The 21,492-nt window shown below is 37.9% G+C and overlaps 1 protein-coding gene across 2 annotated transcripts; it reads left to right on the top strand.

Moving 5' to 3' along the window:
• Nucleotides 1-1,907: 1,907 nt before the first annotated feature.
• Nucleotides 1,908-19,657, top strand: DRG1 (developmentally regulated GTP binding protein 1). Of its 2 annotated transcripts, XM_011384274.2 has the most exons (9): nt 1,908-2,084; nt 2,936-3,059; nt 3,862-4,037; nt 10,023-10,092; nt 12,075-12,244; nt 14,135-14,265; nt 15,436-15,603; nt 15,878-16,000; nt 18,842-19,657. In XM_011384274.2, the coding sequence occupies exons 1-9, from the start codon at nt 2,043-2,045 to the stop codon at nt 18,939-18,941; spliced, it is 1,104 nt and encodes a 367-aa protein (XP_011382576.1). In that variant the 5' UTR covers nt 1,908-2,042; the 3' UTR covers nt 18,942-19,657. The 2 variants fall into 2 exon arrangements, with proteins under 2 accessions (XP_011382576.1, XP_011382577.1); XM_011384275.2 differs by lacking the exon at nt 15,436-15,603 and having other exon boundaries at nt 1,918-2,084.
• The last annotated feature ends 1,835 nt before the right edge of the window (nt 19,658-21,492 follow it).

Here is a 21,492-nt window from a genome sequence, read left to right as displayed (position 1 = left end):
TTTTTTAAAGAAAAACGGTGGCAAGGTACTAGTGGTTTAGCCATATGGCCAAACAGGCTTCTTTTTGTGCTTAGTAGCAAGCAGACCTTGGCTAGCTATGGCTCTTAGGAACTTAAAACATACAGGTTTGGCCTTGGCCTCCTAACTTAGATACTTCTTAAGTGCAGGGACACTGTCTGAGTCACTCTCTGTTCTGTCTCTAGTCCTGGTACAGTGCCAGGAAGCAGTCAGAGATCGGTAAATATTCAACGGATAAGATGGTCACTCAGGACCCTGGGGGAGATGAATATTACCTTTTGGCACACTCTCAACAGCTTGGGACCCCCAAGGTGGGTCCTGGGGTGTTTTTGAGCAATGAAGTAGTTAACTTAGCTGCCTGTCTCCTATGACAGATTTGCTAAGGAGAACCTACTCACAGAGCAGTGATGCCCTTGATATTGTCAGCCAATTAATTCCTTAAGTACTCCAAGTTAGGAAAGGCCGGCTGATTTGATTTTATCTGTCTTTTAAGACTGATCTTTGATCACATCCTATTCCAGCTAGACTTACTTTCCTCTTCTTCCCTCCTCCATTACTGATGGTGCAGGATCTAATTACCTCATCACCCCTTAATTTATTTATGAAAGGGCTGAGGTTAAAGAAAAGAAGAACAAAACTTCTGGGCCCTTTGGGGACCTTGTATAAGAGCTTTCCTTTCCTCAATCTCCCCTCTCCACCCCACCCTGCCCTGCTCAATAAAACCTCCTTTTCTGTCTCTGGCAAGTTGGAATTGTTCTTACTTACACATTTAAATAAATAAACTTCCCTCCCAGTGCTGAGTGGAGGGCAGCCATGTGAGTTAAGCCTGGCCTGCCACTCCCAATGGATCAATCAATCAATCAACAAGAATTCATAGATCTCACAGGAAGCAGATTTCAAAACCAGCACACAGCTCCTGGTTGTCCTGGCTTCCTCATCACAAGACACTTGGGGAAGAGGAATATTTTTGAAATTTTTAATTTTATTGTTACACAATTATTACATGAATACATTCAGCTTTTAAAAAATTCCAACGACACAAATATGTGGAAAAACAAGTGATAAGGCCTTTTCCTTTCTTCACATCCCATCCCACTGTTGAGCTTGAGATTGTATCCTTTTATTCAGACTTTTAAACAATGCATTTTCATACGTGTACACCTATATAAACATCTAATTTAAAAAATAACAAATGAGATCACAATTTTTTTTTTAGCAATATGTGCTGGACCACACAGATCTACATTTTAATGATTAAAATAGTACTTTACAGCATAGAGGGACCAGTACTTGTTTCCCTACTGATGGACGTTGTTTCAAATTTGCAAGTACTGTTTCTCTGGTAATTATCCATTTAATGATGTATTTATTGTTGGCTCACCATGTGCCACGCATTCTACTCGGGCTTGGTGGTAAATAAAAACAGACACCTAAAAATAATTTTGAGTGATGGGAAAGGGGCATTTTCTTTTTCCAAGAGGGCGAGACAAGCGGAAAGATCGGTTTCTTCATCAACCCAGGAAGCTGAGGAGTTCGCTGCGGAACCCATACGGAGCTGGCGAGAAAGAGGGTTGGAGAGCGCGAGTGCGCTCTTCATCAATGCCCAGAGTCTGAGGGTTGCGGGTCTGGGAGTGCTGTAGTGAGGAATCGTTCATTGCAAACCACGCGCCAGGCCCTGGGCACAGGTCAGACCAGGGGAAATGGGGCCGGGCGGGGCCGAGCGGCGCGCGACCCTCGGCGCGCTCGGGGAATGTATGGACCGGAGAGGCCTCTCTGGCCCCTGCTCCCGCGGGCTCTATGACACCGCGTTGGCTCGCGGGACGGGGCGGGGTTAGTTGAGGGGGAGGTGATTGCTCCACGCTGTACATCTCGCGGTGACCCTCGCGCTGAACTCTCGCGAGAAATAGGAAGTACCGCGCTTGCGCACTGAAGTAGCGCTTGGTGGCTGTGGCAGGTTAGCTGTCCGGTGTGTGAAGGGAGACTAGTAAGTGTGGAGGCCGCAGCGTCCTCGGCGTTTCGCCACTATGAGCAGCACCTTAGCCAAGATTGCGGAGATCGAAGCCGAGGTAATGGGCGCAACTGGCGTTTCACTCTTTGTCTAAGCGTGTCTTCTTCCGCGGTGTCGGTCCTGCCTAAACTCCCTTCATCCGCGTCAGGACCGGGTCCGCGTTCTCCGACTTTCCTCAGGCGAGGCCCGCGTATTTCGACTCTCCTCAACCCGGGCCCGCGTTCCCTAAACCCCTTCTTCCGGGCCCACATTCTCCAACCCTGGACCTTGGTCGGTACCCTCTTCAGTGTTCAGCTCCTGTCCGAACATTGTTGTTCTCAGTCTTCCTTTTCGTGTGAGCAACACCGAATCCTGTTAGACTCTATGCCGACTGTTCACGTACTTAAGTATCTTTCATTATCTTCCCTTGAAACCCCCACCTTCTGCAATCTCTGTTTTGATGACTCCTTTTCTCACCCTATTGCTCTGGGGAATAGGATCTGAAAGTAAATTGACGTCTGTGGTAGCTGTTTATTCCATCTGGATTCTTGTGTGATTATTGCCCGAAGCTCTCAGAGCTCTTTAAAGTGGTCACCCTGTGTCAGATGGGGCATACCAGGTACAAGTAGTAGAAAAGGAATCAACAAATGTGTTTTATTCTAATCTGTGGACGCTAATTGTAGTGACCTTGGTCATATCTTTTCTCTATGGGCCTCAGTTTGCTCTGTAATTAGGGGAATGGGCTGGGTGATGGAGAGAATGGATATTTACTTTGTGTGTGTGTGTGTGTGTGTGACTAAAATGGGTATACTGACATTAGAGGGACCTAGAAAAAAACATCATTCTCTCGAGTGCTGGGAGAACATTCATTCTGGATATTTTACCACCTATGAACTGCTTTGATTTATGGCTGTGATTCTTCCCTTATAGATGGCTCGGACTCAAAAGAACAAGGCCACTGCCCACCACCTTGGGCTGCTTAAGGCTCGCCTTGCTAAGCTTCGCAGAGAACTCATTACTCCAAAAGGTGGTGGTGGTGGTGGACCAGGAGAAGGTTTGTGTTTTTCTTCAACATTTTTTTTTTGGGTGTAATTTCTGTCAAAATATAGGCATGTGGTTTAAAAATAATTTTAAAATTTCTATCAAAGTAGATTTGTATTTTCTAAGCCTAAACTCTTGAATTGTGTTTATTTTATTTTGCTGGTTTCAAAGGCAAATGAATATTGTCTAAGTGAACTAGAATTTTATATATGTATATATTGTACTGATCTATATAGATTTACATTGGCTTACAGAAATATGTAAATATATACAGTCAACATATAAAAAAATAAGGAAATTGATGCAGAGGGAAGGTAGGAAAGTAGGAAGAGTAATTTGAAGCCAAGAGAGAGAAGGTTAGAACCAAAAGTAATGTCATAAGATCTGTATACTTACTAGAGAAGGGCCACAAATTTGTCTTTGAACCTGTTTGCAACCATTGTAAAAAAAAAAAAAAAAGAAAGGAAAATAAAAAAAGAAAACCCAGTCACTTTGGGTGTGTAAGACAAAAAAGAAATCCATTTTTAGACCAATTATTATATATGATATTTGAGTCTTAAATACTGTTGGTACTTAGAAAAGTATGTAACAGTTTAAGTGGCAGAGGAATAAAGTTTTTATATTAAACATTCCATTAAACATTGTGAATTGTTATAAGAGGAATTTTGTGTGCTTACGTTCTGTTGTAGAGATAAACTGTAAAAAATTGGAGAAATAGATCCTTGAGAGATAGGCAGACAGAATGTGAAAGGACTTACATGAATCTCAACTCCCAGAGATAACTTTGTTCCTCTTTATATTTATTGATGTTTTAGGTTTTGATGTGGCCAAGACAGGTGATGCCCGAATTGGGTTTGTGGGTTTTCCATCTGTGGGGAAGTCAACACTGCTCAGTAACCTGGCAGGGGTATATTCTGAGGTTGCAGCCTATGAATTCACTACTCTGACCACTGTGCCTGGTGTTATCAGATACAAAGGTGCCAAGATTCAGGTGAGTCAGGCCTGTGGGCCAAGGAAGGGAGGAAATCCATTCTTTAATTTATTTAAAAAGCACTTACTGGGAGCTCTCTTATGCCAAACCCGATCTTTGATACCAGGCCCTCACTGTCTAGCAGGGGCTATAGAACAGTAAAGAAAGTAATACAGTGGGATAGTGTCTGTGAAAACACAGAGAAAGATAAAACTGCTTTTTCATCTGAGGATTGGGAATTGGAGAAGGTCTGGTAAGACCAGAAAAGCTTCATGTAGAAAGTGACAGTGCATTTGAAGTTCAAATAGAATTTCACCAGCCAGAGAAGGTAAAGGACAATTTCAGGATGCTGTAATGGTGAACAGCTTACTGTGGTGTGAGCGTAGGTGTGGGACAGAGAGTGTTAGTAACTGAATCTGGAAATGTAGTTTGGGGCTGAATTATGAAGGGCCTTGTGTGCTTGCTAAGAAAGTTGAATTTTATCTTGTACATAGCTAGGAACCATTAGAAACGTTTTAATAAGTAATATGACCAGATATCTTTTAGAAGATACTTCTTATCTGTAAGCCTAATGAAATTGGTGTCCTGAGAAAGATGATAGATTTAGGGCTCTCAAATGAGGAGTCCCCTTGTCTGTGAAAGTGGTATATGTTAAAGATAATGGAACATATCTTGTTGGCTGCACTGTTAAGAAGGCAAGATTCTGAATTCCATGATATTTGAATCTAGGCTAAAGGTTCCCAGACTTTTTTGGTTCACAGCACCTTTAAGTCTCTCAGCAATTATTTCATGACCTTTTCTTGTCCAATAATTTTCTATGGTGCCCCAGATCAAAAGAATATCTAATGGTTCTGTTAAATAGGTTCAGAAAGCTTAAGTTCTTAGGTCCTCACAACCAATTATTTACTAATGGGATATGTGCAGTCTCAGGTACCACATAACTTCTCAGACCCTGGAATTAGATTGGATAGTGCCATATTTGTTTTCTTTTCCACACTGATTTTTTTTGGTGTGGTGCTTTTTACTATAGCAATTGCTGAAAAAAATCTGACTTCTTAAAGATTTGGATCTGACGTAATTAAAAGCAATCTATTAGGATTTAATGTTGAAATTGGGAGCTGTCTGGAGCTAGTATTTCCCTCAGTGCCTGACAGATACCAAAAATTGCTGTTTCTCTTGAATATCCCATGGCACCCCCAAATTCTCTGGTGCACCAGAGTACCTGAGCACCTCATTTGGAAACTATTGGTGTATTCCTTTTTGCTGAGCTACACAGTGAATTGTGAGGTGCATTCATAGTTCTTTATTCTAGAATCTGAAGTAGGGTGGTACCAGTGTCCTGGTAGTGGTATTTTCAATGGGGTTTTTTCCTGTTGGTTAGGTGCCCATGCAGAGAGTGTTTTGGGACATGTACCTGTCTGGGACTCCATATGCAAATGTGTATAATAAGAATGAGGATGCTTGGGCATATTTGGACCACTGCTTGATTCCATCTGTTTTCAGAGTCTTGTAGATAGTCACAGCTTTGGTAGCTCAGAGAATAACCTCTTTACTTATAGGACGCTGGTGACACTTCTTTCAGGGCTTCTGAATATTTCAGAATAAATAGCTACTTAAATCCTTTCTTTCCTTGTCTTTCCCACAAAACCTTAATTCATTTCACCCACTCCTTTTAATTTTTTTTTTTATTTTCCTTTTGTGTATGGTGCTTTCTTTTCCGCCTGTATCCTTTGCCTCTGTTTTTCCTCCCCTTCTGACTTTCTTCAGAAACCAAGTTATGTAAGCATACTAGTAGGTATGCTTTAACTGATTTAAGATGACCGCCCTAAAATGTTTTTTAAATGGCTGTTTTGTGGCAGAAGACTCATTATCTGTGATTTGGTTGTGGAGCAGTACAAAGTTAGAACCGCTTAATAAGAATTATAATGGAGATTTTTGTTTTGTTTTGTTTTTGTTTTGTTTGCAAGGAAGATATTTTTATTAATAAAGGGGCCTAAAAATGGAATGGGACCTTTTGAGGTAATTAATTTTGGTGTCTGGAGGTATTCAAGTAGTGGCTGAACTACCACTTAACAGTAATATTACAAACAAAATCTGTTGTATCACATAGGCTGAAATTGACTTGCAGAGTGGATTGTACAGTGTTTTAAAAATTATGGGGCTTATGTTTCACCTTTCTAGGGTCCCTAGCACTCCTATTGTCCTATGTATAATTGACTTGCATTTTTAAGTTATCTGCTTTAACCTTTAAAGGCATTTGAGGTTGAAGTAGGTTAATATCCAATTCTTAAAATTTTACAGTTCCATGATTTAAAGAAATATTTTTTCTTATTTCTTGGTTACAATATGAAATTCAGGTACGTAAAGCATGTGCTATTTTTATTGAATAAAATTAAATAAGATGCCACATTTAAGTAGTTCAGTATAACTTTAAAAATATTTCCCTCTTAAAAAAAGCTAAATTTAACTTGCTTTTACTTTTGTAGGGAGCTCAATAAATTTCCCCTGTGTGTTCAGCTGTCATGGTTAGAAAGTCTTTGCTCTTTTCTCTCAGTATAAATAATCTCTTTGAAATGGTCTTTATATGACATTATAGTCATCTTCCAGATCTAGTTGTTTCAGATTATCCAGATGGACATTTCCTTTTGAGTTCTTGATAACATCAGGCTCAATATGCAGTAAAGCGTTTTCCTGGTGGAATACTTTTTTTTTTTTTTGAATAGCAGAAAAGGGTTTACTAAATGGTAGAAGGAGATTACAGAGTCTTTGGGAGAGCGGAAGAAATAGACTCTAGACTTAATTTCTAGGAACTGATGATGAACTTTTTGTTTGTTTTTTTCAAACATCTTTAGGGTATAATTCATATACAATATACAGTGTGATAAGTTTTGACATATCTATACACTGGTGAAAACATTGCCATGATCAAGATCATGAACATATCATCCCCAAATGTTTCCTTATGCTCTCCTTCTCTCCTGTCCTTTCTTGTCCCTTTCATCTCTAAGCAATCAATCACTTACCTACTTCTGTCGATTGATTAGTTTACATGTTAAGAATTTTACATGAGTAATGCCATATGTGTATATATAAATGTACTTTTTGGGGGCTGACTTCTCTCATTCAGCATAATTATTTTGAGATTCTCTTATGTCACTTACCCTGCTGCCCCTAATGTTAACATTTTATATAGCCATAGAATAATGATCAGGGATGGATTAACACTGGTTCAATAATAGGCACTAAACTATAGAACTTACTAGAATTTTTACCAATATTCTCACCGATGTCTTTTTTCTTTTCCAATATTCTATCTGGGATTATTGCATGTTGCATTTAGTTGTTTCTCCTTTATGACTTTTATACTTTTATTTATTTGTTTACTTTTAAATATTATTAGTTTTAAGTATATAGTATATTGGTTAGACATTTATATAGTTTATAAAACAATCCCCCTAATTTCTCTTTCTCTCCTCTTGCTCTCCACCTAGCCATTACATTAATGCTAACTGCATTCCTTATGCCTTGCTCCCCATCCCGGTGATGTCTGTCAGCTACTAATTTGTACTTATTTAACCCTTCACCTCATTCTCCCAGCCACTCAACTCCCCTGCCCTCTGGCAGTCACCAGATTGTTCTTTATATTTGTGAATCTTTTTGATTCATTTGTTCTTTTCGTTCCTTAGATTCCACATATAAGTGAAATCATTTGGTATTTATCTTTCTTTGTCTGACTTATTTCACTCAGCATAATAACCTCTAGGTCCAGACATTGCAAATGGTAGGATTTCATTTTCATTTCATAATGGCTAAGTAATATTCCGTTTATATATGAACCATAACTTCTTTATCCAATTGTCTGTTGATGAGCGTTTAGGTTGCTTCTCAATCTTGGTTATTGTAAATTTTGTTGCCATGAACATAGGGGGTGCATAGATCTTTACAAATTATTTTTGTACAAATTTTACTTTTTACTTTTACTTAGTAAAACTTTACTGCTTTATAAATTATGTTTTGGTTTTCTTTGAGTAAATACCCAGAAGTGACCTTTATGCTTTTAAAGAGTATTGATCAGTTATTTTGTAGAACATTTTTCAGTTTGGGTTTGTTTGCTGTTTTCTCATGATTAGACTGAGATATATTTTTGGCAAGAATACCACAAAAATGATGTTGCATCCTTCTCAGTGCATCTTGGGATTCACGATGTCAGTATGTCTTTATTAGTGATGTTTACCTCTGTCATTTGGTTAAGATGGTGTCTGCAGGGTTTCTTTACTGAAAAGGTATTATATTTTTGTGGCTAATAAATATCTTGGGGGAGATACTTTGAGAAGAGGCAAAGCCTGTTTCTCAAACTTGCCCACTAATTTTAGCATCCGTCTCTGAATCTTATCTGCAACAGTTATTACTGTGTTTCTTGCCTAATGGTGAGTCTCTGTTTTTCTCTTTCCTACTAGCTGTTTCTTCTTCCCCATTTATGTATTTAACCAATAATTTGTATCATTGTGCGCTCATGAATGTGTTTTATTTTATGGGTTATAATAGTACTACCGTTATTTTATTACTCAGATTGTTCCCACTTTGACCATTAGGAACTCCTTCATATTGGCTTTTATGTTCTTTATATAAACCCCCGTCTTTTTCTGAGTACTTATTTTCAGACACTATACAATGTTCTAGGCTAATCTTATATTTCCCTGCTCCAGCCCTGCAATCAACTACTTCTGAAAGAGCACTAGTTCCTTTTATTGGTCTTTAGAAATCAAAATATGGTGTGCTCATGACTCACCATGAGATGTTTTAAAATCAGTGTAACTAAAGTTTCCAAGTTAAGGCAGGTGTATTGAATATAAATTATCTTTTTTGAAAGAGAAGAAGAAAAGGTAGCTCACTCTGTCCAGTATGTTGTATAAATCTTAGAGAAGGCAATGTTATTTATTAGAATAGAGAGGAGCTTTTGAGTAGTTCTTCAATGGAACAATTGAACTGTCTACGCATCTCCTGAATTGGTTCTTTTTCATTGTGGTTTATTTAATATGAAGTATATTTCTATAATGTCAGATATGCTTATAGCAAAGGTTAGGTTTAAATGATATTTTGATTAAATGCAGCTCTGTTTCCAGTCCAATCATGGGGATAATTCAGTGTTAGCCGTACAGTAGACTCTTGGTATTTTCAGAGTTTACATGTGCTGTCTTAACAGTTTTTAACAGATTCTTAAATGCTTAAAACTAATAGTTTGTAAATTTGCTGCGATGTGAATTTGAATCATGTGTGCTGTGGAATTGGTTTTGATGTTCACATCATTAGGTACATACATGGTGAATTCTGTGAAGTTTTACTTTACTGCTTTCCGGAGCATTTGAGCAGTAATTTTAGTTGGGGACACATACTAGGAGTCAGCCATGGAACCTTTTGAAATAACTGATCAGTATCTAAACCTTACTTTGGCCCTTCCAAATTAGAATCTGCAGTGATAGGGCTTAGATGTCTGTACTTTTAATGGTTTTACAGGTGATTCTTTTGTGCTTTCCTGGTTAAGAATGGCTGCAGAAATTTTTGTGAATTGAGAAATTTGCAAAGGTCTAGGTATGTATCACATTCGAATATCAAGATCTAGCTATTATCTATAGTAAGGAATTTGTGTGGAAGCTCAACCTTCTGAAAAATGGGAGATATTGAAAGATATTAATGTAAAATAATGGATTTGGCCCCAAAAATGTGGATTATAATCTTAGGACGGTAACTTTGGGCAATTCACTTAACCTCTGTGAACCTCAGCTAATACCCTTATCACACAGGGTTATTAGGCATTTTAAACTAGATAAAGTATATAAAAAACCTGTAGCTGGCATTTAGAAGATGCTTAAAGTAATATACTCATAAAGAAGATTAGATTTGTATCTCCTAAATTTTGGATAGTTGAGAAATAAATCCTGTTTGATCTGCTCAGATTTATAACTGATTTTTCATTTTCTCTCCTTCTCTCTGTCCTTAATTTTGTAGCTCCTGGATCTCCCAGGTATCATTGAGGGTGCCAAGGATGGGAAAGGTAGAGGCCGCCAAGTCATTGCAGGTAAGTGGTTTAGGGCTACCATTCTGGGATATTGATATCCCAGGTATTGTTCCTTTACCAGGTATTGTTCCTTTAGATGGGGACCTTCGGCTTGGTGATGATACCACAGTGAAGGGCATAGTTATACCTGACTTTTTACCAGAGTAGAATGTTAGAACTTGAAGAGGAATAGTCCAGATCCCCATTTGAGGAGAGACACTAAGGAAGAAGTGTCACACTGTTCATAGCAGATTTAGAACTAGAACTCAGGTTTCCTGACTCTCACCCATGTCTTTCATTCTTTTCTTTTTATTTAAGGTAAAATCTTATAAAAGGCTAATTATGAATTGCAGCATTCTGCCATTCCACCTCACCTTCACAGTCACTCCTCATTGGCAACTATACTGTCAACTCTTCAACTGTTTGTTCTTCTACTTATCTTCATATTTTTAAAAATTATGCTTATGTTGCTATTTCATAATTAATTTTAGATATCTATTGGTTTATTATAGTAGAGAATTAGCTCTGTTATAATTCATACCTCTTTTCCCATTGTTTCAAAGAAGTTATATCACAATTTTTAGTTAACTCATAGTTTATATGAGTATGTAATGACTATGCTGTTTGTTCAGTGCTGAGATAAGTAATATATTATGACAGTTTTTCTCTTAAAATCTGCTTTTGAAATTTGTTTTTCAAGTAGTTAATAATTGGCTATTATTTTGTATACTTTTCTGTGTTTGCTAATACTTTTCAAATATATTTTTAGTGATCTATTTTCAGTAGATCAAATCCCTATCAGGTGGCATTTTTCTAGATACTTAAATAAAATACAGTTCTAAAAATAATCTTATTGATTTCATTCTTCCCCGCCCCAACCCTGACACTACCTTTTCTCTTTGTGGTTCAATTTGGATTGGTTGCTTTCTAGACCAGCACTGTCCAGTAATGGAAATGTTCTGAATCTGTGCTAGGCATGTGTGGTTATTGTGCACTTTAAATGTACATAGTGCAGTTGAGGAACTGAGTTTTAAATTTAATTTAATTTTAATTTAAATAACCACAGATTGCTAGTGGAGTCTTATTGGGCAATGCAGCTCTAGACTTTTTTCATAGCTGTCATCCTGAGATGTGTGGGATCCCCTATTTCCTAGGGTCAGTGTTTTACTTTTTTGGGGTTATTTTATCTTTTGCTGAAGCACATGTTTTAGTAACTTCCCAAGAAAGGGTAAATGATAGGTAAATATTTACTTTTTTCTATGTTTGAAAGTATTTTTATTTTACCCTTATGTTGAATTATTAATTTAGCTATTCTATAGAATTATAGGTTACAAGTTATTCATGGGCGAATATCAAAAACACGCTAAATTAAAAGAGCCAGGCATACATTTTATTTGAGTCTGTTTATATGAATTTCCGAAAAATGCAAACTAACCTGTGGTGACATAAAGCAGACCAGTGGTTGACTGAGAATCATGGGGAAGATTGATTGGACAGGGACACAAGGGAACTTTTGGAGATGATGGAAATGTTCTGTATCTTGATTGCAGTAGCGGTTACACAGGTATCTGTATATTTGTCATCAAATCGTATACCTAACTTGAGCACAATTTATTTTTTGTAAATTATACTTCAATAAAGTTGACTATAATATGATAAACAGATACTCTTATTCTTTTAGAGTTCTTACTGTTTTAAATCTTTCTAAACTCTTTTAGGAATTTAGATTATTACCTGGTTTGTGTCTTCATTCCGACTTGTTTTTCTACTAGTGTTTCTAGAAGTTGACACCTTCTAGATACATTAGTAGGAAAAAAGTCATTATAAATTGACTTCCGGAATAAATCTTTGTTAATCTTAAGAAATTCATGTTTGTCTATGTCTTCACAAAAAAATCCTTTGTCTCTTAAGTGCAGGAACTCCAGTCTCCACCCCCACTTTGAGTATTTGGATTAGTTAGGTCTTTCTTGCTTGAGTATAATTTTCTTTTTTTAATTCTCTAGTGGCCCGAACATGTAACTTGATCCTGATTGTTCTGGATGTCCTAAAACCCTTGGGACATAAGAAGATAATTGAAAATGAACTGGAAGGCTTTGGCATTCGCTTGAACAGCAAACCCCCCAACATTGGCTTTAAGAAGAAGGATAAGGGAGGCATTAATCTCACGGCCACGGTAAGTGGAGAAGGTGATATGGGGCAGGCTGCTGAAGAGACTGGGGTGGGGAGTGGATTGAGGTACAGGGACAGTGACATTTGGAAATTACCTGACTTCTTCTAACACTATCCAGGTAACAACAATGACCTTGTAATGACTGACAAGAATCAAGAGTAGGATAAGAGTCAGTCTCAGACTTACCTTTGCAACTTCATTTCATTTTCTCTTTTGGGTTATCTGTTTGGGGTGGTGTGGTTGTATAGACCAATCTTATGCTTGCATGAAGTAGATGGCTGCCAATATCATATTTCCATTCATTCAACACAGATTAGTAGAGCGCCTACCAGGGACCAAGTATTGTTTTAGGCTCTGGGGAGTGGATGGAGGAAGGAGTAAAAGACAAAAATCTTTGCCTTTATATCCTAATGGGAGCAAGTAGCAAACAAAATTGAGTAAATATAGTGTATTAGATGATAATAAATCAAAGGACAAAGTAAACTAGGGAAAGTTAACTGCTGGTTGGGTTCCAGTCTATGGAGTAAACTTGATTTGATTTAGATTAATTGAATCTATCTGGCTGTTGAAAACAGACAAATGGATTACGAGCAGAAGCAGAGAAAACATTTAAGAGGTTATTGGAATAATCCAGTCAAGAAGTGATAGCTTCTTAGACTAGGGTTGTAATAGTGCAGGAGATGAGAAGTGGTTGATTGTGGAAAGATTTTGAAAGTAGCTGGTAGGAATTACAGCTGGATTGGATGTGGATTGTGAGAGAAAGATGACAGTTTTTTTGTCCTGCGGTAGAAAAATGCATTCTCATTACTAAAATGGTAGGACTTTATGTAGAATAGGTTTGGAAGGGAGGGAAAATCAAGATGTGTATTTTGAGATGCGAATTACACATCCATGTGTTATTGTCAAATAGACATATGAGGAGTTATCTGATATGAAGGTGGTTATTAACTTTAAAGCCATGAGTTGAGCTGCAATCACTAGGAAGTAAGTATAAATATAAAAGGATTAAGCCTTGTGTCCCGTCCCACCCTACTCCCTACCCCTTCAATGATTAGAGGTTAGGAGATGGGAATACTCAGTAGATAAGACTTCTCCGGAGAGGAAAACCAGAAGAATTTGGAATCTTGAAAGCCAAGTAAAGAAAGTATTTCAGATTGGAGAAGTGATCAGTTCTATCAAATACTGTTTCTAAGTCATATAATTTCCTACAACATTTAACATTCTAGAGGTCCAGACAATCTGACTGGCATAGGTTTAAGCTGTCCTGCCCAAAAGGTCCTTCTCTTTATTACCCTGTCATAAAGTTTGAATTTGAGCATTCAATATTCTTTCAGTATTGGTTTGCTAAGGCTGCCATAATAAAGTACCATAGACTGAGCGACTTAAACAACAGAAATTTATCTTAATGGTGGAGGCTGGATATCTGAGATCCAGGTGTGAGGAGGATTGTTTTCTTCTGAGCCTCTTCTTGGCTTACAGATGGCCATCTTCTCTCTGTGTCTTCACATGGTCTTTGCTTTGTTTGTCTTTTTCCTATTCTTTTTTTATAAGGACACTAGTCACATTGGATTAGGGCCGACCCATATGATCTCGTTTTAACTCAAGTTACCTCTTTAAGACCCTATCTCCAGTCACATGAGATACTGGGGTTAGGACTTGACATATGAATTTGGGTGGGGATGGGGTAGAGTGGGACACAACTGAGCCCATAACATCTTCCTTAGAGTTTGGAAAGATTTTTAGTTTTCAAATATCTCCTGCTATAAGTCAGTTATTCTCATCCAGGATAATAGTCTTTAGAAATGAGTTCACACCTTAGCCAGATATTTCAGTAGATACTCTTGGGAGATTTTTTTGCTCTCTGACCAGTCATTGTCATCTATGCCCATTCAGTGCCCTCAGAGTGAGCTGGATGCTGAAACTGTAAAGAGCATTCTGGCTGAATACAAAATTCATAATGCTGATGTGACGCTGCGGAGTGATGCCACAGCAGATGACCTCATTGATGTTGTGGAAGGAAACAGGTATGGACTGAGTGTGCGGTTCTAGTGCCTGAGTTTGAATTTGAAGCCTCTTAATGGAAACAACATTAGATCGTGATGGCAGACATTGATTCTAACTCTAGTTGTGTTGCTGTCACAAATAATTGTGGGTCTTGGTTTCTTTAGCTGTAAAATGAAGGGTTGATCTTGATTTCTAACATCCTTTTTTGCATTTAAGATTATGATGGTCAAATTCTCTATTTCAGTTACTTACTGTGAACCAAGCTGTCCCCTAATCTTCATGTCATATTATGGTTGAAGAGACTAGGTTCTTAGTCTTCTCCCTGAGTTAATTCATCTGAGAAATCCTATAGACTATCCTACAGAACTCAAAGCAGGCCAGGCTGTGTGTCTATTCTCTCTAACCTAAGGGTACACACACACATAGCTGAAACCCTATTCCATAAAACATTACTATTATTAATATTTGAAATTGAATAATAATTGAAACCATTGTTAAAATTATTCCTGGCATTTGGATATATTTTCTAGTTGCTTTCCTGTTCATTTATTCCTATTTCTTGGATGAATTTATTTGATCCTCATCTGAAAGCAAACAAAGGTAATCCTTTGAATTAGGTATTTTATAAGTTAGACAATTGAAGCCTGAGAATTTGTGGCCTGCCTAATTATTAGTAAACTTAGCTGCCATATTGATTGGACATTGGGATTGTGACATTGCTAGATATTGTGTTTAAATTTTTTTTATTCTTTAAAAATTATTGTGAAATATATTATTAGAAATATACTTATATTCTTACAATTTTTTTAAAACAACTTTGTAGGAAATCGACTTTGAGACTTGCCCAGGGGCACATATCTAGAAAGTGACAGAGCTGGGAGTAAATTCAGTTTGCATGACTCCAAAGCTTGTGTTCTTTTCACTGTAGCACATCCTCTCAGTAGTTAGCTGCATGGCTGGGACTAAGGCTTGGATTTTGTTACTTCTCCACCCATAGTTTACCTCTTGGATATTCTACTTTATCTTGATAGAAAGCTTTTTTTTTGGAGGGGCGAGGAGGTTTATCTGCTTCTTATGATACTTTGAGAGTCTTTGATTTGGGGTTCTGGGTGAGGGGGTGCTGATAATCAAACTGACAGTCTTGTCAACAGCTCCAGGCTAATGTCCTCTTTTTTCTTATACTTCTGTAGAGTTTATATCCCCTGTATCTATGTATTAAATAAGATTGATCAGATCTCCATTGAGGAATTGGATATCATCTATAAGGTACCTCACTGTGTACCTATCTCTGCCCATCACCGCTGGAATTTTGATGACCTGTTGGAAAAGATCTGGGACTATCTGAAACTAGTGAGGATGTAAGTTTTAGTGGGAAGGGTAATATTGCTGTAGGAATTAAACCAGACTGTCCTAAAATGATATCCTCTTGAGCTCATTAACATAATTTGTCTTTTTGGAGATATAAATAAATTAATTCCTGTCGTCTGCTATACTATATTGAGGGCACTTTTTCCTCAGTTGAGTTGGAGGTTATCCAGGTCTGATCTTCTCAGGGGTGATAGAGGGTTGATTTGCATTCAACACATGAAACATTCCAAGAAGTAGGCAACCTCTGTTCCCTCTCTGTTCTAGTTACACCAAACCCAAAGGCCAGTTGCCAGATTACACATCTCCAGTGGTGCTGCCTTACTCTAGGACCACAGTAGAGGATTTCTGCATGAAGATTCACAAAAATCTTATTAAAGAATTTAAATAGTAAGTATCATGGGCATGTGGTACCTTCTTTTCTCTGTGAGCTACTGCTTCCACTAACTAGAAATTCTTAGGATAGCAATAAAGATATCAGGCATCAGGAAGGCTGCTGAAATGCTTGTTTGATTAGAACTCTATACCATGTTTTCTTAAAACTATGCAAAGTTGAGTCAGGAAGAGCTCTAGAAGCCTCTTCTGGTCAGGAAGACTGACAGTACAAAGGGCTCTGACTTTCTCTCATTAGTTCACCTTCCTCTTGGCAAACATAGATGTTAGTTCTTCCTGCCAGCATCATATTGGCCTCCACTGGGTATTGAGTCCCTCTCTAAACTGTAAGCATGGGTAAACCCTTTCTAATCTCATACTTTTCACTGCTGATAGGCTCTACAAGCAATGGTAGCCCGCTAATAATGAGCATCAAAGTATTTATTCATGTTATTTTTAACATATTTTGAACTGATTTTATATTTACAGAAAAGTTGCAATATATAGTCCAAAGAGTTTCCTTATATCCCTCACCCTTCCCTCATTTGTAATATCAGCTCCCATAACCATAGTATAGTTACCAAGAACAGAAACTAGCATTGGGATATTACTTGAATTTTAATACCTTTTCTACTGATGTCCTTTTTGTGTTTCAGGAATCTATATAGCATTTAGTTGTTACTTCTCCTTAGTCTTCCAGTGTTGCAGTGTCTCAGTAATATTTCCTTAGTCTTTTGAAGAGTATTGATCAGTTATTTTGTACAATGTCCTTCACTTTGGGTTTGTCCAGTGTTCGCTCATGATTGAAGTAAGATGCATTTTTGGTAAGAATACCACAAAATGATGTGTCCTCAGTACATCATATCAGGATTCATGATGTTGATGTGTCTTATTGATGGTGATATTTGCTTTGATCACTTGGTTAAGTTGGTATTGGTTGTTTGATTTTTTTTGGTTCATTTGAGCCTTCTCCTTTCTCTCTTTTTTAACTTTTTTCTCCAACAGTGAGAACCTGGCTGTCATTATCTATAATCTCCTTACTTAATTCTAAATAAGGTAGTTCAGAATTGCAATCTATGACCCTGTGGGAAATATTTAAACTGGATTATAATATTTATGAATAGCTTTTTTCATCTTTACAGGCTGAAATTTAAAAACTTGTTTTAAAAACAAGAAAATAGAAAATAATTGTAGAAAATCAGGGAAGCATCGAAATAGTGATATTTTAAAATACTTGTTTCTCATCCTAAGAATACTGAAAGAGTGAAATTCTTTTTTAAGCTTTACATTCCTTTGATCTAAAGTAACTATATTTCACATGTAGGTGACGATTTTTACTATCCTCACACCATTATATTTTGGCACAGGCTTGAATCAGTGGAGTCTTGGAAAAAGTTAGACATTTTCCTTTTTTAAACTTCATAGATTGCTGTATAAGCTCCTGCCTTCCACGGTAGCAGAACACTGTGCAAAGTGCCTAGAACTATAAATTAATCAGGGAATTAAATGAGAGGGGAGGAAAATATTTTGGAGAAGAGACATATCAAAGTAAATAGAATTTTACTTCGTCACTGTTTTCTTGTTTTGTTTTGTAAATTATTGCATTTTAACTATTTCAATAGAAAAATTCAGCGTTAGGCCTTCTTATTATAACATTTGTCCCTGTTCATTCCTTTTATGTCCTTGACCACATGCATAGCATATCCTTTGATCATTTACTATATGTGTTTTCCATGTAACAAGATTCATATAATTTTTAACTATGTTTTTCCTATCTTTTGCTACTTTACATAATTTTCTAGTCTTCACTCACAGATCTTTCCCTTTTTCTTTAATTTAGAGGTAGGATTAATGATTATATGGCTTTCGATGTTTTGCTATATTGTTTTCCAAAATGGCTGAACCTGTTTACATTGCCATCAACGAAATAAGAGGCACTTACACTTTAGTGCAGCCAGTAAGTTTGACTGATAAAAACTACTTTTCCTTAAGATAGTAAAATGGTCACTTCACATTTATCTTGTGTGTTTTAAATTTTTATATATATTTGTTTTATTAATACTGTTATATCTATTCCTGTTATTTGTTTTTTTAAAAGTGAAATCTTATTTAGTGATTTGTTTTTGGAATATAGATTTTAAAAAAAAGACAATGTAATAACAATATGGTCACTATTTTCTACCACTTGGTACATAGTTCTCAGGCTCTGTGAGGCAGGTCTTAGTGTCTTGTTCACCAGTTTCCATCACTAGTACCGTCTATTTTTAGTATTGGAGGCCCACGTATAAAAATCACCTTTATATATTCTAAGAAATTAGGAGGACATACCAATTATAGTTTCTTGATAAGGAGAATTTTCCTAGCATTGTTGAGGAGGGAGTACCCACTGGGTTTCAGTTGACCCAATAAAAACTTGTATTCTTTAACAATCTATAACTGACACTGTATTTGTATGAATCAATTTCCAATCTGAATTATTTCAGGGTAATTGTCTATAACAAACCCAAGCTTTCTCCTTTTAGTTTTAAGCTAGCGTTGTCACACTTTTAATTTGTGTTTTTTCCCTTTGACTTTCATACACTGGCTCTGGAACAAGAGGAACTACACAACTCCAAAAGTGTTTGTTTGCTACTTTGTATGTGAAGGCTCCAGTATGCCACACTACTGGGGAAGCTAAAGCCTCTTGGCTCAAAGCTTTGAGTGTGTTTCTTGACTGGAGACAGGAGACATTAACTATTGCAGGCCTGTGGCTCTTCAGAGTTGGAATGCTAAACTGGAGCAGAAGGGTGGTACCCAGGCAGATAGGGAAGAAACTAGGTGATTATTTATACTGATTGTTCTTTTTTCCCTTCCATACAGTGCTCTGGTCTGGGGTCTCTCTGTGAAACACAATCCTCAAAAAGTGGGTAAAGACCATACGTTGGAGGATGAGGATGTCATTCAGATTGTGAAGAAGTGAAACCTTCCCCTTTCCCCATCTGCTGGGCCAACCACTGCAGCTTTCCCCATGACCAAGCACCCTACACCAAGCTCCTTCTGGCTTTGGCAACCACTGGATCAGGATTCAGGGGAGGGAGATGGAGGCACCCTAACTGGAACTTTAATTGTCTTAACTTGGTGTCACTTTGTATGTTGAACCATAAAGGACCTGGTAGGCCAGCTGGCTATGTGCAGTTCATGTGTCATTGTCAGAATTTGTTTTGGGATGGACTAAATGAGGATGGGTACGTACAGTGAGGCAGCTGCAGAAGGGGTACCTGGGAGCTTGATTTTGAATGTGAAATGGATAAAAACGTGAGTGCAACATCTTATTTGATGTTTACTCATGGGAAACCCTTCCAACTGGACGTGGCCTTCAGTCCTTTTAAGTGGAGAGGACTTGATGTAAGTTAACTGATTATTCCTTACATGGCTAACTCATTTGGGAGATGGTGTAGTATGGCAGTTAAGTATTCTGACCAGGTACTTTGTTGTTTGAATTGCAGGTCCACCTCTAATAGCTTTGGAATGTTGCACAAATTACTCAACCTCTGTAAAGCCTCAGTTTCCTCATGTAACGTGGAGACAGTAATAGCACTTACCTTCTAGAGTGAAGGTTGTTAGTAAGGGAGATGGTACTAGTAAAATGCTTAGCATAGTATCTGGCAATAAATACTTGGTAAATGTTGACTCTTATTGACATTGGTCCGTTTCCTTTACCTGGCCTCCCTCTCTGTCCTAGTTAGAACACAGTTGTATGCCATTGTTGGGCTGAATGTTGAGCTGAACCAGGCTGCCAGGTGGGCCACTAAAAGCTTGTATCCCAGCCTTTCTGCTTGAACCCCCATAGCAATCCTGGCCTCAGCCATAGAACATGGGTGAAGGCATGGAGGCAGAACTAGTGTGATCAGAGCAGGTTTGTGTGTACACATATGTGTATATGTAATAGTGGGAGGTTAGGTTAGAAAGAGGGCTGGGGTCAGGACTACTTGAGAAGGTACTAAAGCCTTAATTAGAGGTTTCTGGCCTAGGAATAAGGAAATTTGCAGGGATTGCCTGATAATAGGAAATTGGCAAAAGTTTGTGTGTGATAGACTGGGCTAGTGAGAATATGGGCAGAGGGAAGGTGTGGGCATTAGGTACAGAGGAGAAATTTAACCTTGGTGACTGACAGACTTGCTCTTTAGTGTAAGAGAAGTCAAAGATTACTTCAGTATGGATTACAGGGATGATAGAGAAGGGTAGTCCCTGAGAATCAGGAAGGGAAACAGATTTGCAGGATGATAGTTTGATTATAGATGAAGCAAACTAAAGATAGCAGTTTGTGAGGAATGGGGATGTGGGATTATCCACATATTCAGACTTTTCCAGTACTTATTACTCTTACCTTAGTTGTTTCCCTCTGATAGTCTTCCTGGAGCTTAGGCTTAGCACTGTCCCAAGATCTAGGAGATAAGCTCCTCAGGCCAGGTATCCTAGTCACTTTGCAGGATATAGATCTTACTATTACCAGTTTATTCATAATAAAGGCCATAATCTAGAGTCTAACTCTTCAGAGAAATATTGGCTTTCTGAGCTGTAGGATTTCTAGCAAGGTTTGTTCTGTAGCCAGAGCATATATATAATTTTGGGAGGAATCTTCATGCCCAAATTCACTTTCATTGAGCAAGAATTTAGCACTAAGAGAAGATTGCTGAAATCCAGTTCATCCAGGGCCTCAGGATATGCTTTGATTTGGCCTTGCTTTCATTATTCAGTACCTTCCCCTCACCTTATTGGTGGCTTCCTGGTGCTTGAGAGCATTACCTTACCTTTCCCTTTTGGGCTCAGACTTGGGAGTTCTGGGAGAGGGGTATAGCTTTGTCAGGAATGCTGTCTGGGGTAGGGCCACCAAGGAGGGTAGCTAAAGGCTTTCTTTTCATGAACTCCAAGAGTATAGTGGTTTAGCTGTCACAGCATGGCTTGAATTTCCTGTGCTGTTAAATATTCTTTCCTGATTTTTTTTATTCAGCACAGCTAAGCAGACTCATTGTCTTGTGCCATTAGTTAGAATGTTGTTAGCTGTATTTTAACAAATTAACAAGCTGAAATGGAAGGAAACTTACTCTCATGGAAGTCATCTAGAGCTCAGTGGGGTTCATGGCAGGTGTTATGTCATTGAGGATCCACATTCTTCCCATCAAGCTACTCTTTGTCTACTGCAGTTTATTGGCTTTGCTGGGCAACTGGCTCCCCTCACAGTCACAGAATGTCCGCTGCAGTCCCAGGCTTTACATCAGCATCCAGAGGATAATTAAAAGGAGGGCTGAATCTTAAGCTTTTTGGCAAGCTGTTTCCCAGAAGCTGCCCAGCCATTTCGTCCTTGTGTCTCATGGCCTAAATTGGGTCACATGCTCATTCTTGGTCAGTTGTTGGTAAAGAGAATAGAATTATTTAAGAATCAGAGTTTATTCCTATAAGTTATCTTTGTGCTTGGCTTGTGTTTGTTCTTGTCTCTCTTATTTACATAAGGCCAGTGAATCTGACTTCCC

The sequence above is a fragment of the Pteropus vampyrus genome, unplaced genomic scaffold, assembly GCF_000151845.1.
Source record: "Pteropus vampyrus isolate Shadow unplaced genomic scaffold, Pvam_2.0 Scaffold568, whole genome shotgun sequence".
NCBI lineage: Eukaryota > Metazoa > Chordata > Mammalia > Chiroptera > Pteropodidae > Pteropus > Pteropus vampyrus.
Note: the sequence above shows the minus strand (reverse complement) of the source record. Positions and strands in the feature narration are given on the sequence as shown.

What these genes read in the sequence shown, in the direction of transcription:
- DRG1 (XM_011384274.2), top strand. Translation starts at nt 2,043, where the DNA reads ATGAGCAGCACCTTAGCCAAGATTGCGGAGATCGAAGCCGAG. An exon ending in TTGCGGAGATCGAAGCCGAG is followed by an intron (nt 2,085 to 2,935) that starts GTAATGGGCGCA and finishes CTTCCCTTATAG; the next exon opens with ATGGCTCGGACTCAAAAGAA. An exon ending in CTTATTAAAGAATTTAAATA is followed by an intron (nt 16,001 to 18,841) that starts GTAAGTATCATG and finishes CCTTCCATACAG; the next exon opens with TGCTCTGGTCTGGGGTCTCT.